At 30.1% G+C, this 17,232-nt stretch overlaps 2 protein-coding genes across 2 annotated transcripts; both read left to right on the forward strand.

The window, feature by feature from the left end:
* Window positions 1-7,782: 7,782 nt before the first annotated feature.
* HELRODRAFT_178509 (hypothetical protein) lies at window positions 7,783-10,844 on the forward strand (the record flags this gene model as incomplete). The annotated part of the gene is made up of 4 exons (XM_009026596.1): window positions 7,783-7,849; window positions 9,981-10,101; window positions 10,165-10,384; window positions 10,752-10,844. 4 exons carry the CDS (start codon window positions 7,783-7,785, stop codon window positions 10,842-10,844), a joined length of 501 nt encoding a protein of 166 aa, XP_009024844.1.
* A 164-nt stretch (window positions 10,845-11,008) lies between these two features.
* HELRODRAFT_178510 (hypothetical protein) lies at window positions 11,009-11,730 on the forward strand (the record flags this gene model as incomplete). Its single annotated transcript, XM_009026597.1, has 2 exons — window positions 11,009-11,051; window positions 11,429-11,730. The coding sequence occupies 2 exons, from the start codon at window positions 11,009-11,011 to the stop codon at window positions 11,728-11,730; spliced, it is 345 nt and encodes a 114-aa protein (XP_009024845.1).
* Between the last annotated feature and the right edge of the window lie 5,502 nt (window positions 11,731-17,232).

Raw genomic sequence — 17,232 nt, forward strand, 5'->3', positions numbered from 1 at the left:
TGACTGACTGACTGACTGACTGACTGACTGACTGACTGACTGACTGACTGACTGACTGACTGACTGACTGACTGACTGACTGACTGACTGACTGACTGACTGACTGACTGACTGGATAGACTGGTGTTTTAGTTTTTATCAGCTTAATTAATATTCTATTTAGTGACATCATTCATATTTGAAATTATATATTTGTTCTATCGATTTGGGTTTTTTTTTTTTGTTTCTATTACTTACATGCTTTTAATCATTAAAATAGATCAACTGTATTTTTTAAATGAATCTTTTGAATGATATAAACAAAAACTTGAAATAGTTTTTAATTATTCGTAGATAGTGGCTAGAAAAATATTAGCTATTAATGAAAAAAAGTTATTTTTTTTGGAAGTTATTTTGTAAGTGTTTATTACAAATGAAAACAATACTTATTTCTAAACAATATTTATTTGAATATAAAAAATATTTTTGTTTTGGAAAAATTTAATTGTTTATAATAATTTTTAATTTAAAATAATAGATTAATTAGGAAAGAAAAATGTTAAAAAAATTAATTCGTTTCAATAATTTTCATGAACCAACAAGATGAATATGGAAAATGAAGTAGATGGATAATTTCGATAATGAAGAACAAAACGTGGAATTAGTTTGATTTATTTTGATTTTACCAAACGCAGGACTACGGGAAAAAACCAAAATGCTGATGCTAAAAATGTTTCCAATTTAAACACCTTGATTGAACTATTTCAAAGGGTTAATTTAGAAAAAAAAAATCATTCTATATGTCTAAGAAACTTCTAGTAATATCTTAAAATAAAAAATGACAATAATTAAAAAAAAATTAAATACGAAAAAAGAAATGAGAAGGTAGAAGATGAAAAACTTAATTATAATTGAAGTTTTGATCTTGCTGAAAAAGCGAGAAAACCGTAAGAACAAATTAATTAAAAAACATTTGATTGCTAGGTGAAAAAAGATTTGTTCGCTAAGAAAAAAATATTTCATAAGCCTTTGAAAATATGTCTAAACAGATTGTGGTTACGAGTGTTCTATTGCAACAACTTTTTATAAACTTGACCCTCTTTTTTTTATAAACGTTTCCGTTGATGGATTAATTGTTTTGAATACGCAGCAAACAAATCCTGGATTATTTTACCGAAACGAATTTTTTTTGAAAATTGATTTACTCCCTTTACGGTATAATTTGAATTGTGCATACTGATAGATTGACGATTTTGTTGTATAATAACCAAAGACAAGACAAAGACATTGAAAGTTCAAAAGAGATACTTTTGAAGAGCATGTCTCGAGACATGCAAGGACAAGTCATGAAATTTGAGACCTAGACGAAACTGAGATGTCAAAATTTGATAAAGTTCATGAGAATTTTTAATGAAGTCAACTTTGGGTCGTATTTTTCTCATCTGAATTTAAATATAAATATTTATGTAGATATATTTGTTGATTTATTAATTATTTCTATGTCTCATTTTTTTCTCAATCTTGTTTTCTTTTTTACTTATCGATTACCTCACTAGCTCACTAAATCATTAATGAATTATTTTACTCATTTGCCTTTTTATACCATTACTTTATTTTATTTTTGATACTTTTCACGTTTAAAAACTTTTTTCCTTTAATAATTTAATTATTAATTTATTAATTATTAATTTATTCAATTATTTTTTTCATTACTATTTTATACTAATGTCTTGCATGCTGTAACAGTTTCTGCGTCTGTCAGATCCTGATTTTTTAATGAATACTAATAAAAAAGTTTAACTGCAAGTTAATGAAACCTTTATTCGGCCTTTATTTAAGCTTTCTGTATCGGTTTGGTCTCCAGTACTCAAAAGCGACTGCCATTTACTCGAGAGAGTGCAACATCGCTCTACAAAATGTCAATCAGAAATTTACGTTAAAAAAGCGTCCCAAAGTGTTAGATTTAACCAATCTGGACAAAAGAAGACCACGAGGGGACCTGATTCAGTTATATATAATTATGCATGATGTACATAATTTTGATAAAGAAAATAATTCAAATTCAGGTCAGGAAACACCGTTTTAAGTTTATGAAGACAAATATTTTTTGAATAGATCAGCAAATCTTTAGAATTCATTGCGAAGTAAACAAGTGGAAGCGCCTACAAGTGAACAGTTTTACTACTACCGAATTGTATTTTAATTGCTTTTAATTGCTTTTAAATTTTCAAACTCTACAACTAGGCCCCATGAATGAAATGTTTTATTTTCAAAACAAAATGGGTCAACACATTTCTGGTGCACGTATGTTCAGAAAGACATTATCAAATAATTTGTTATCTTCGACTTGTTCTCAAGACATCAAGACAGTATTAAACGAGATTAAAACTGACATTGTTTTAAAACGAGACAAAGTCGAGTCTAAAATGTTGATGTCTCAATATCAAGAAAACATGGAGTGATAACTAAACTTTTTTTTTAAATAAAATAAAAATAACGATAAATAGTTTAATTCAAATATTTTATAAATAAAATCTTCAATTAAAATCAGCATCGCAGAGGCGTTGTCAGGGTATTTTGCGCCAGGGAACAAACTATAAAATTGGCGCCCCCTTCTACATGTTTAATCATATTTTTATTTGTAAAAATAACTGTTTACAAAAACAAATCAAATTTTAATACAGCATTGTATTTAAAGATAAAACATAAATATACAAATTAAAACATATGATTCAGTCACTGTCAAAGATAATTTATATAGTTCTAGTTTACTCCTGTAAAAATTTTTTCTGCCTCATTTTGGCGCCCCCTGTACTTGGCGCCCGGGGACATATGTACCCCCACCCTCCCCCTAGCTACGCCTTTGCAGCATCGTCTTCATCAATCTTTATCACACAACATAACAATTTTATTAAAAAATATCAGTGGTCTTCGTCATTATCCGGTCATAAAAACTAAAGAGGAAAAATTAATTAATATTGTTCAATTAATAAATTATAAAACAATGTATTTTATCTTACAGCAATTTTTATAGTTTAATTTTTTAAAAGTTCATTCAACTTTTGACATACGCACGATTTGTATCGGCACAAACTTGCCAAGTAACTAAACTTATCGCACACAAAAATTAATTTTTTAAACATCCAGAACATTCAAAGTTCACAAGTCTTCAAAGTGGCTAATTGAATAATTTAAACTGAAGTGGTGCTTCAACTTTCAAATTTTTTTATATTAGAATATTTCATATTGTTTTTGTTAAATTGACAATTTTTCTGAAAAATTGAATATAAACAGAAAGTTATTTTTGAAAGAATTTTGATCACTGTAGAGTCTTTCACGATGGAACCTTTAAAAAAAGAAAAAATATCTTATGCTGAAGCGTTCGCTGAATTCAGGAAACATGCAAGTAAAAAATTTTTTTCATCGAATGTACATATTTTGTGTTAATTTCACAACAATATAGTGTTATAACTCTCCCGGTCGACGAGGGGTTCTTTTTATCCCAGTAAAAAATTGTGACAATATAACTCTATAATTATCGATTTATTTATTTAAAAAGCAATAATCAATTAATTAATTAATTATTCAATAATCAACGTTAATTAATTTTTCTTATTGAAGTTAATGCCCACAAACTATCATATTTACTGGAAACTATTAATACTTCGCATATCTTTATATACCCGTTTTAACGATGTTTCTCGAAAGTCATTGATATCTTGCCGTCAGAAGGTTCTAGTTCAAACTATATGCGTTCATGGCGACACTAACGTCTCTAGCAAATTTTTGGGTTCATACATATAGTATATTCCAATAAAATTTTGTTCGTGCGTTTTATGGTCTGAGTTAAAATTAAAGAGTTTAAAGTTTTTGTTCGTTTTAAATGTGACAATTAATTGATTTTTCATTAATAGTTAGCATTTTAACGTTTTGACTATTATTTTCTTCCTTAAAACCAGATACAATATTTTTCCTATTAATGTTGAGTTTACTTTTAAATTGTCACACTCTTTTCAGCAATTTGTTAATTGAGGGAAAAAATCTTACTGAAAGATTTTCCTAAATGGGAAAAAAGTGAAATCGATAACTTCAGTTTCAACGGTTGCTTAAATTTAAATTCAGTTGGTAATGTCAAAGATATTAAATATATAACTTGTGTGGAACCTAAAAAACGAGGGATGTTCTACATGAATTATGTTTAGTAGAATCATAGAGTGCCTCTTTTGAGTTATCTTAAGAGGCGCTTATTGTGTTTCGTTTTGTTGAAAATATGTTGTTTCAACACCTGACGACTTAGTACCAACTTTTTGGTCAAACGGCAGCATTAAAATAAATAATCGAAATTCGAGATGTTTCGAAAAATAATAAAAATAACTTGTGTTATTTTTCAACAAAACATTTATTTAGCTTATTTTAGTTTATTCGATACATTTTTTCTAAAAGTTAGTTTGGTCTTAGACTTTTGTAAAGTTGTTTCATTCAATGTTCGAAAATTACTGTATCATTTATTATTTTTCAGTTATCAACAGAACCTGCTTGCCAACGGAAACTGCCAAACAGTCCAGTTATTATTTGCAAAATGGGGCAGTGTACTCGACGATGGTCTGCAGTGAAAACTTATGCAACAAAGCCTGTTCAACATTCGGAGTAGCCACTTCATCGATCGTTGTACTTGTTATAGGGGCTGCAATGTTTCTTGGGTTGCAATAAATCAGCTGAAAAGAATTCGATGAAACTTTTTTTGTGATTTTATAAAATAGAAACATATGCTAACAAAGTATTCATTTTTTTTCGAAAATTTAGTTTAGTTAGAACGATACTTGAAATATGAGTTGGTTTCAAAAATATACAAAAAGTATGGGCGACTTCACGCTCAAAAGATTAAAAAGTTTTGCTGAATGTTTGTTTGTTTGATTGATTTTTTGTTTGATTGATTAATTGATTGATTAATGGATTGATTGATTGATTGATTGACTGACTGACTGACTGACTGACTGACTGACTGACTGAGTGACTGACTGACTGGCTGGCTGGGTGACTGACTGACAGACTGACTGACTGACAGATTGATTGACTGACTGCCTGACTGCCTGACTGACTGACTGACTGACTGACTGACTGACTGACTGACTGACTGACTGACTGACTGACTGACTGACTGACTGACTGACTGACTGACTGACTGACTGACTGACTGACTGACTGACTGACTGACTGACTGACTGACTGACTGACTGACTGACTGACTGACTGACTGACTGACTGACTGACTGACTGACTGACTGACTGGATAGACTGGTGTTTTAGTTTTTATCAGCTTAATTAATATTCTATTTAGTGACATCATTCATATTTGAAATTATATATTTGTTCTATCGATTTGGGTTTTTTTTTTTTGTTTCTATTACTTACATGCTTTTAATCATTAAAATAGATCAACTGTATTTTTTAAATGAATCTTTTGAATGATATAAACAAAAACTTGAAATAGTTTTTAATTATTCGTAGATAGTGGCTAGAAAAATATTAGCTATTAATGAAAAAAAGTTATTTTTTTTGGAAGTTATTTTGTAAGTGTTTATTACAAATGAAAACAATACTTATTTCTAAACAATATTTATTTGAATATAAAAAATATTTTTGTTTTGGAAAAATTTAATTGTTTATAATAATTTTTAATTTAAAATAATAGATTAATTAGGAAAGAAAAATGTTAAAAAAATTAATTCGTTTCAATAATTTTCATGAACCAACAAGATGAATATGGAAAATGAAGTAGATGGATAATTTCGATAATGAAGAACAAAACGTGGAATTAGTTTGATTTATTTTGATTTTACCAAACGCAGGACTACGGGAAAAAACCAAAATGCTGATGCTAAAAATGTTTCCAATTTAAACACCTTGATTGAACTATTTCAAAGGGTTAATTTAGAAAAAAAAAATCATTCTATATGTCTAAGAAACTTCTAGTAATATCTTAAAATAAAAAATGACAATAATTAAAAAAAAATTAAATACGAAAAAAGAAATGAGAAGGTAGAAGATGAAAAACTTAATTATAATTGAAGTTTTGATCTTGCTGAAAAAGCGAGAAAACCGTAAGAACAAATTAATTAAAAAACATTAATTATTAATTTATTAATTATTAATTTATTCAATTATTTTTTTCATTACTATTTTATACTAATGTCTTGCATGCTGTAACAGTTTCTGCGTCTGTCAGATCCTGATTTTTTAATGAATACTAATAAAAAAGTTTAACTGCAAGTTAATGAAACCTTTATTCGGCCTTTATTTAAGCTTTCTGTATCGGTTTGGTCTCCAGTACTCAAAAGCGACTGCCATTTACTCGAGAGAGTGCAACATCGCTCTACAAAATGTCAATCAGAAATTTACGTTAAAAAAGCGTCCCAAAGTGTTAGATTTAACCAATCTGGACAAAAGAAGACCACGAGGGGACCTGATTCAGTTATATATAATTATGCATGATGTACATAATTTTGATAAAGAAAATAATTCAAATTCAGGTCAGGAAACACCGTTTTAAGTTTATGAAGACAAATATTTTTTGAATAGATCAGCAAATCTTTAGAATTCATTGCGAAGTAAACAAGTGGAAGCGCCTACAAGTGAACAGTTTTACTACTACCGAATTGTATTTTAATTGCTTTTAATTGCTTTTAAATTTTCAAACTCTACAACTAGGCCCCATGAATGAAATGTTTTATTTTCAAAACAAAATGGGTCAACACATTTCTGGTGCACGTATGTTCAGAAAGACATTATCAAATAATTTGTTATCTTCGACTTGTTCTCAAGACATCAAGACAGTATTAAACGAGATTAAAACTGACATTGTTTTAAAACGAGACAAAGTCGAGTCTAAAATGTTGATGTCTCAATATCAAGAAAACATGGAGTGATAACTAAACTTTTTTTTTAAATAAAATAAAAATAACGATAAATAGTTTAATTCAAATATTTTATAAATAAAATCTTCAATTAAAATCAGCATCGCAGAGGCGTTGTCAGGGTATTTTGCGCCAGGGAACAAACTATAAAATTGGCGCCCCCTTCTACATGTTTAATCATATTTTTATTTGTAAAAATAACTGTTTACAAAAACAAATCAAATTTTAATACAGCATTGTATTTAAAGATAAAACATAAATATACAAATTAAAACATATGATTCAGTCACTGTCAAAGATAATTTATATAGTTCTAGTTTACTCCTGTAAAAATTTTTTCTGCCTCATTTTGGCGCCCCCTGTACTTGGCGCCCGGGGACATATGTACCCCCACCCTCCCCCTAGCTACGCCTTTGCAGCATCGTCTTCATCAATCTTTATCACACAACATAACAATTTTATTAAAAAATATCAGTGGTCTTCGTCATTATCCGGTCATAAAAACTAAAGAGGAAAAATTAATTAATATTGTTCAATTAATAAATTATAAAACAATGTATTTTATCTTACAGCAATTTTTATAGTTTAATTTTTTAAAAGTTCATTCAACTTTTGACATACGCACGATTTGTATCGGCACAAACTTGCCAAGTAACTAAACTTATCGCACACAAAAATTAATTTTTTAAACATCCAGAACATTCAAAGTTCACAAGTCTTCAAAGTGGCTAATTGAATAATTTAAACTGAAGTGGTGCTTCAACTTTCAAATTTTTTTATATTAGAATATTTCATATTGTTTTTGTTAAATTGACAATTTTTCTGAAAAATTGAATATAAACAGAAAGTTATTTTTGAAAGAATTTTGATCACTGTAGAGTCTTTCACGATGGAACCTTTAAAAAAAGAAAAAATATCTTATGCTGAAGCGTTCGCTGAATTCAGGAAACATGCAAGTAAAAAATTTTTTTCATCGAATGTACATATTTTGTGTTAATTTCACAACAATATAGTGTTATAACTCTCCCGGTCGACGAGGGGTTCTTTTTATCCCAGTAAAAAATTGTGACAATATAACTCTATAATTATCGATTTATTTATTTAAAAAGCAATAATCAATTAATTAATTAATTATTCAATAATCAACGTTAATTAATTTTTCTTATTGAAGTTAATGCCCACAAACTATCATATTTACTGGAAACTATTAATACTTCGCATATCTTTATATACCCGTTTTAACGATGTTTCTCGAAAGTCATTGATATCTTGCCGTCAGAAGGTTCTAGTTCAAACTATATGCGTTCATGGCGACACTAACGTCTCTAGCAAATTTATTTGCAACGGTTATAACACTACACCCTTTTCAGTTCTGCTCGTCCCGAACCGAGTTTGTTGTAACGTTTGCATAGAATGGAGCCAGTCTGTCCAAATGGACAATCTTCATTCTTGTCCGAGGCTACCGATGTTTCATGAATTCAGTAGACGATGCCGTTTAATCGGGTTATGGTCGGATAAGGTCTTTTCCAATATTGTTGAAGCTTTGTAGACCGTCTTTTTTCCGATGAAGATTATACATTTTTACCAAATTGTTGGCGTTAAATCACATCAGTGTTTCCCTTCTGACAGTACCGGGTTTTGAATGTTTCACCATTTTTTTGTTCAATTTAAGGTACGTGTATTGGTGGATGCTGTTTAATCACTAACGGATATTTTCTACATAATCTGATATTGATTGTGGACCTCAGGTAGTACGCCATATTTTATATCAGCTAGGGTTCTTATTGTACTTCCAAAAAAGATCTTTGAGGGAGTTTCCCCAGTAGTTTAGTTGATGGCACTTCGATATGCCATTAGGAACAGTGGTATTTGTCGATCCCAGTCTTTTTGGTTTTTGTCAACTACCTTGGCCAAATGTTCAATTGTTGTTGAAACGTTCTACCATCTCATCTGACTGACGATAAGGAAGAACTGTTTTTGTGTTCTTTATACCCAGTAATTGACATAGCTCACCAAACAGTTGCGACTCAAATTTTCGACCTTGGTCTGAATGCACCTCTATGGGAACACAATACCGAACGATCTAGTTCATTACAATCTCTTCAGCGACAATACACGCTTTTTTATTTGGTATCGGATACTACTTCAGGCCACTTGCTAAGATAGTCTGCTACAACAAAATGGAACGGTTTCTATCATTTGATTCAGGAAATGGTCCGGCAATATCAAAAGCAATTCTTTCGAAGGGCACACCAACGTTATAGATTTGCATTTTCCCTCGTAACTTCATTTTGAAACTTTTCACTGCTGCGCACCAACTTTTCACATATTTGTCAGCGTTAACCCAGTATAATTTCTCACAAATTTTGTCAAGCGTATTATTAATTTCAAGATGTTTTCCAAATGAGCTATCATGCTTTTCTTTAAAAATTTCCGCAATTTTATTCCTAAGTACCATAATCTGCATGTCATGTTTCGATCCATTTGTTGATTCCCATTTCCGTTTGAGCAACCCATTTTTCAAATTCAAGAAGTCCCACTGAGCACAGCAGTTTTTCAAGGACCAACCGAACTCAAATATGTCGCTGGCCTGATTTCTTACATGCAATGACGAATTGTTAGTCTTAGCCTGCAGACTGATGCGCTTGCTAGTTCTTTCGGTGTCCATTCTGTCATCTAAATTTTTTTTACATCTTCTGTTTGTACTTTTTCTTCCAGTTGACTGCAGTATTTGCAACCTTGTAAACAAAGTTGACGAAACAAAGCATCAGCGTTGTTTTGGAAGGTTCCTTTAGGGTGCACAATTTTAAAGTTATTTGTAATCGTTCCAACTATCGTACTACCTGTCCTTCTAGATCATTAAAATTGAGCAACCACTTTAACGCTGCAAGATCCGCTTGAAGACAAAATTTTCTGTCCGTAAAGGTACTTGTGGAAATGTTTGGTTGTCATGACCATCGCTGGCAACTCTTTTCTGGTGACGCAGTAGTTACGTTCAGACTTTGTAAAACTTTTGCTGTAATAGGCCAAAACCGCCACTGAAACAAAATTTATTATCATTATCATCATTACAAATTGTTTATTAAGATCTAAACAAAGTGTACGAAGGAACATATGCTGAAGTGGAGAAAGGTTATCTGGACCACGTGCAGCATGCGATTTCAATTGGATCAGGACCTGGAATCAATGATTTGACTTTTTTGAAAAAGTTTGAAATTTTTAGAATTTTTTTACAACTATTTTATTGTTTGAACGATTTCTCCTCAAGCAGATTGACTCCAAATTTGACTGACTTCACCGCCGTTGAGATAAATAAATCTTGTTTGGATGAATTATCAGATAATTTAAAAAAGTTTCTTCCCCGCAATGTTAACGTGAAAATTCACTTTGGGGCTGCCCAACATTGGAAAGGCCCTGAACCAGGGGAGTCCAAAGCTGATCTGGTCCTCATGTTTCACGCCTTGTATTATTTTAACAAGGATGAACGAAACGTTGGTGATTTTCAAAACGTATTTTTGTAAAGTTTGTGAAATTTTGTTTATACTACAATGAAATAAGCTGATTTATATATTCCCGTAAGGTAATTTTTAGAAATTGTTTCGACAGTTGGTTGAAGCCAGACGGAAAGTTATTTATTTTGAATAATAAGGACCATTTCGAAAGTACGTGCACAGTTTCAATAATTTATTAATCACAGAAATGAATAACATAGATTAGATAAATTATATTAAGTATTCGAGCACAGTTCATTGGCCAAATTGATCTGATTAATGCCGGCCATTTGTTTTTATCGATCTTCTCAGGATTTTTCAAAATAAAAATTTTTAATTTTTTAAACCACTTTTGAATTACCCTTAGGTACGACGCATAATTTTATTATCGAGCTATTTATTGTTTATGGAAATAAATGTGGTCCATGATATATATGAAAAAGTTATCTTTAGCAAATAATTTTATATTTCAGTATTTTTTGTATTAAATAAATCATCCGGTACTAATTTAACATGAATTTCAAGCCGCTAATAAAGTTTTAACCTTAGAGATATAATTTTTCCATTATAACTACAAATTCTATTAAAAAAGTCATGAAATGGTGTAATATCAAATCCAAATGCATGGAGTTACAAGGATTAGATTCAAATTTTGGTAAAACACGTGGTGAGTGTATCAATGCTAGATTTCGATATATATTGACGTAACCTATACGTAACATGCTAATTACCCTATACTAGTCATGGGGTGATGCTTTTTATAACGCAAAGGCTTATATGTAACTAATGAACTTCATACGCAAGTTAAATATTTCATAAACTTTGTATATTTTGAAATTTTGAACTTTGGCAACAACTTCTTATTCAGAAAACTAATTTTCAAAAAAAAATTTAAGTAATAATAATAAGTAATATTCATTTCTTATTCAAGTGGTGCTGAAAAAACGTGTTCACGTTCTTTAAATAATCAGTTATTAAAGATTTAGAAAATAATTTAAAAAAATTAGAAATGTTAATTTTTTAAATTAAAAAAATTCTTCACAGCTGCCACGACCAACTTCATGAACGACATCTACCGAGAAACAGGCAGGAAACCTCAGGTGGAGTCCTTCATAATCAAACAGGAACTAATTAAGCTTGGATACATAATCGATAAAGTTTACGACTTCGAATATTACTATGATTTGAAATCTTTAAACGACTTTGTAGTGGCTTTCATCATGATAAATGCTGATCCGCCTTATGAAAGTGAAGATATTGTTAAGGAAACTGTGAGAAAACTCGTTGAAGCAGGCAACAAAGGTTACACAGGTGGCAATCTCTTCAGTGTTATCAAACTGAAATAATTCACACAAACATCTCAGCCGACTTTAAATTTAGAAAGTTAGAAGAAATTACGCTTTGAACGAAATATTTTGGGGAATTTTATTTTGGTTTTATCTTCTTTGTTATTACTTTTTGGTAATACATTTTTATCATTTAACTGTGAATTTAAAAAAAATTGAAGAAACGATAAACCAATAAAATAGACAATTGTAAGTTTGATAAGGTTGAGGTTAAATTGAATGAAAAATTCATACAAATTTGTAAAAAAAGATAGCTAACTTTTCTTAGCATATTCAAGCCCAACAAATTTATGGCCATGCCACCAACCTCACATGTTTGTTTGTTTGTTCGTTTTTTTGTTTATTTGTTTGTTTCTTTATGTCTTATGATTTTTTTATAAGTTAAAATTTAGTATATACTCTCATTTTTGATGACAATTTCTCAACAGACTTCAACTTGATCATATTAATTAAAGTAAACGCTAGTGGTGTCCTAACGAAAAACATAGTCAGAAACCGAACCAAGTCACAGTGAAAAGGGCCCAGTAACAAAGTCACTCTAACCTATATAAACAGACGTATATAACAAAATCCGCATTCAACGCTGACGATGACAAATGGTTATCAAAAAAAGCAATTAATGTTAGAATGTACCAAAATGAATATATTGAATTAAAATGTTGTTATTGAACTGAACAAATTTGAAAAACAACTGAAATTCGTCCTAACTTTGACAAAAAAAATTGAAAAATTAAAAAAACTCAATTGCAAATAGAACAATGACTGCAATGCGGTGATATTTATTGGTTGGAAGAATTCCAATTGCCCGTTGTTGAATATTTATTGTCGGATCTCTTCGTTCTATAAGTGAGTTTTGATTCGGCTAGTTGTAAATTCTAATGGTTGTTATTGTAATGTAAGACTTCAATGTTGAAGATGGTGTATACATATATATATATATATATATATATATATATATATATATATATATATATATATATATATATTTGAATTTGTATATAATAAATTTATTAAATTGAGTAATGCCAACAATTCGGTAGAATTCATACAAACTGTATATACGCGAAATAAATAAATAAATATATATATATATATATATGAAAAATTAATTTTAGTTTTAGAACAAATCACACTTTTAATGTTGTTGCAATATTGTAGTTGCAGTTGACTTAAACGTACACGTTTAAACTTCGTAAGATATATATGCAACAGCCCTAGCTGATGTTTTCTCTAGTCAATAGAATAAATCAGTCTACCCATGTGCTTGGTAGTACCCTGAATTTGATTGTTACATCAGATAGTTTTTTGTTGGAAGATGTTATTTATTCAAACCATGGTTCAGTAACTGGTCAATTTTTAATTAATCCGACTCCAGTCATTTTTAAGAAAGCGTGGATCAGATCCTGGAAACGAGTGGATAAAAAACGTCTGACTGAGCTTTTTAGGTGCTCACCTATCTCGAAACATTTTTCAGGATGATCATGTTGAATCGGGTTTTAAAATATTCAATGAAGAGCTTTTAAAAATTGCTGTCGATGTTGCACCACTTTATGAAGTTCGATGGAAACATGTCCCGACTGCACCATGGTTTGACAGTGACTGCAAAAAGGCTAAGTAAATGTGTCAAAAAAAAGAAAAAAGTTTCAGAACTACTGGTTGTTATAACGATTAAGTTGATTGGCTATTAGCAAAGAAACAAAAGAATGTTTGTTACTCAGTGAAACGAAGGAGTTTTTGGTTCGCGAAATCATGTCAATTTCTGAACAGAAATGTCATGTCAAGTCATGTCAATTAAACAGAAATTTTAAAGTTATTGATAAAAATGTTTTTATGTTATTATATAAATCCTTAGTTATATCTCAGCTGGAGTATGCAGAAAGTGTGTGGTCACCATGGACAATACGTGAAACTGAAGCGATCGAAAACGTTCAGAAGAGGGCAACAAGGATGATCAAGGACTGTGAGGGAATGAAACATGAGGACCGATTAAGATTTTTACAACTGCCAAGACTAAAATACAGACGAATAAGAGGTGATTTGATAACGATGTTTAACATGTTGAATGAAAAGGACCAACGAAGCTTGCGGGAAATATTGAGAGCCACCAGACGAACAAGAGGACATGAGATGAGGCTAACAGCATTGACAATCCATACAAACTTAAGAAAAAAATATTTTATTAATATTTGGATAATTTAAATGATGATGATGTTAATTGCAGTTATTTTAATGAGTTAAAAAAAAAGTTGGATGATTTTCTTATGAATGCTAAATTTAAATACGATTGGAGAGCGGAGTTAAAGGATGGCTGGCTATTCGTGAATGTTGTTCATAGATTATGGATGATGGTATAAATGTTTGTTTTGACATGATTGTCTTAAAGAGAGGACAATATATATGATTGGTTGAAATTGGAATTTTTATGAAGAAAGGTTTGCATACATATATATAAAATATAGGTAATTGAACTAATAATAGAAATTATTCTCCTATATTTTTGTTTATATTTTTATTTGATCTTTATGTATGAACAGAACATATTAACATATATTCATGTATACTGTTTATGTGCTAAAATTTTATAGTTAATTTTGTGTTGCGGGCATAGGGACATAAGTAGAAATAACTGGAAAATTAAAACATTTAGTTGACTTATCCTTCGCCCATTTTTTTTTCCATAATAATAATAATAATAATTCAAAAATAATTTCAAATACATATGGCAAACAATTGATAAACTGTTAGGAAAAGAGACAATGCATAGCGCCGATGATTTTAAAAATTTTTTGCTGACAAGTTGAAAGTGACCGATAAGTCAACTGAATGTTTTAATTTTCCAGTTATTTCTACTAATATTATGTTCCCACTCGAATCGTTTCCAGTGTTGACTGAAGAACAGATATCGTCACCTACAAAGTCATTCTTACTCGACCCAATATCGATGCATGTATTCAAAGAATATGCTGACTGTTTTATTGTCTACTTAACGGACATAATCAACATGTGCTTAACGAAGGGTGTAATGCCACAGGTTTGCAAGCATGCAATAGTCACGCCAATTCTAAAGAAGACAGGATTAGACAAATCGGATCTAATGAACAATTGGCCGGTGTCAAATTTGTCTTTCGTTTCTAAAATTATAGAACTTTCTGTTGAGTTAGTTTTGAATAATCATATAAATAAAAATGGTATTTGGCTATGTACATATATATATATATATATATATATATATATACATATATATATATATATATATATATTGATGTTTAATCCATGATCATATTTAATTACTAGATTTTTCATCCAAATTTGTTGTATAGAAATGTTTTTTGGAGATCTGCGAGTAAACATCTAATGACTAAGGTGTTAGTTATGCAAAATAGTTTTATACACTTATGTTTCAATTTACATACTTATTACTTTTTTCGCAGTCACCAAATTCTTAAGATTGATCAACTACCTCCTAACATTTTATCGATTTTCATCTATAGATTCAGTTTACGAAGATTTTAAGCATTTAAATATTTGTAGTCAGGTTAGAAATGGATGTGCTGAGCACATCCTTTTCTAACACAATGACCTTAATAACCTTTTCTAAATAGGAGCACAATGTGCTGAGCACATTGTGCTCCTATTTACAACAATGTAGAACGTCTGTTTTTTAAAGAAGCTAGAATTTAAATTTAATTAAATTATAGAACTTACTGAGATTTTAAGCTTTATATTTAAAAAAATTATTATCTTTACTTGTCATTTCTTGAATTAAAACTTTTATTTTATGCTTTGTAACTAAATTATGAATTTGTCTTTCAAATATTTCATGTATGGTTCGGACTTATGATTTTTGTTTGGATGTATTTAGTATGTTTTTGTCTTTTTTCTTTTAGTTTAGTGATCAGAGGACATTATTTAGTTAAGGCTGGTCTGCAAGTAAATTTTAATTTTTTGGTCTCCTGACTTTTTGTTGAATAAAATTTAGATTAAATACATGTGTTATATATATATATATATATTTTGTTAAATTTATTTGCCCATTTTGCATTTATCAACTTTTTTATTATGGACTCAACACAGCGCAGTTTTTGACATTCATATTTATTGTGAAATTGTGACATATTAGAAGCTGACAACGTTGTTTCGGCTAAGTAGCCATCATCAGAGCCTAAAACCAATGAAATATAAGAAATTCAATTAAAATAAATGAGAATTAAATGAATTATGTAAATTATTTAGCGGACATGATAGATAAGATATTAAAAATAAAATTGGAATTGAGAGTGAAGTTAAAATGGTACCTTGCGAAGGATGTAACCTAAAAAATAAATTTAATACTAAAACATGAAATTAAATAAAAGTTACTAATTAATAAAAGGTAAAATAAATGAAAATAAAACTGGAAAGTTGGAAGAATAGGAAATAAACAATACGTGTGTGATGAATGTGGTGTAATCACTAGTATAAAATATTATGGAACGCTAAGTATATTTTACACAAATTAAATGCATAACTAAGATTATGTGGTTATGAAATGTATGTAGGAATAAAATAAACTAAAATAAATAAGTTAGTAAATAAAATGAAATTCGATAAATGTACTATGAATTATGTAATGGGAATTGAATTTAATTAAGACTGTAATAGAGTAGTTAAAGATGTAAGTGTAGTAGATTTCCGACGTACACTTATAAATTGTGTATGAACCGGTAGAAAGCTGTCTGCCTGCAAATGATATTCATATCGGGATGATACAGGCAAGTACGGTTGCTCACGTACAACGTTACACAGTAGAGCCTGATCCCGGTATTGAGAAAATAGTTGTAGGATGTGGTCGAAACTGCTTGATTGCTTGTTTAAAGTGGGTTTATGTTTGTTGATATACAGGGCCTCACGGATTTTAAGTCGACCAGGATGGATTTCAGTGTCAAGTATCGTAGAATTCGAATCCAAAATGGTCCTGGTGAGAGGCATATGGTGTTCACTAACCATATGGTTCTTTATTGCACCGTCCTGTATATGCATTGTAAGTCTACGAGAGAGAGTAGTACGTGTGTGACCGATATAACTCTCCACAACACTGTGTGGCATAGGGCACATAAAACGGTACACAACATTTGTCCTCTCTAGCGTAGGTGTTGGTTGATTGTGACTATTACTTATAACGAGGTTTGATGTACGACTAGTATTGTAATATATGATGAGTTTTAATTGATTGTTATTGTCGCAGACGGAGATGTTGGATTTAACGATTTGTTTAAGTTGGGTCTCATCCACTTTGTAGTTGTCGTGCATTTGGTTCATGTAATATAACGGTATCTTTGTTTTAGTTGCTATTGTTGGAAGAGTTGTATTGGTTATATTATTGATTTTATGTAAATATTTCTTCATTGTATCGTCGACTATTTTATTGGAGTAGTTGTTGTTAATAAGGAATTGTTTGATGCGAAGTAATTCTGTATGGAATATATTATTATCTGATGAAATTTTGTATGCACGGTGGATGAA

Source organism: Helobdella robusta (assembly GCF_000326865.2).
Source record: "Helobdella robusta unplaced genomic scaffold HELROscaffold_48, whole genome shotgun sequence".
Classification (NCBI taxonomy): domain Eukaryota; kingdom Metazoa; phylum Annelida; class Clitellata; order Rhynchobdellida; family Glossiphoniidae; genus Helobdella; species Helobdella robusta.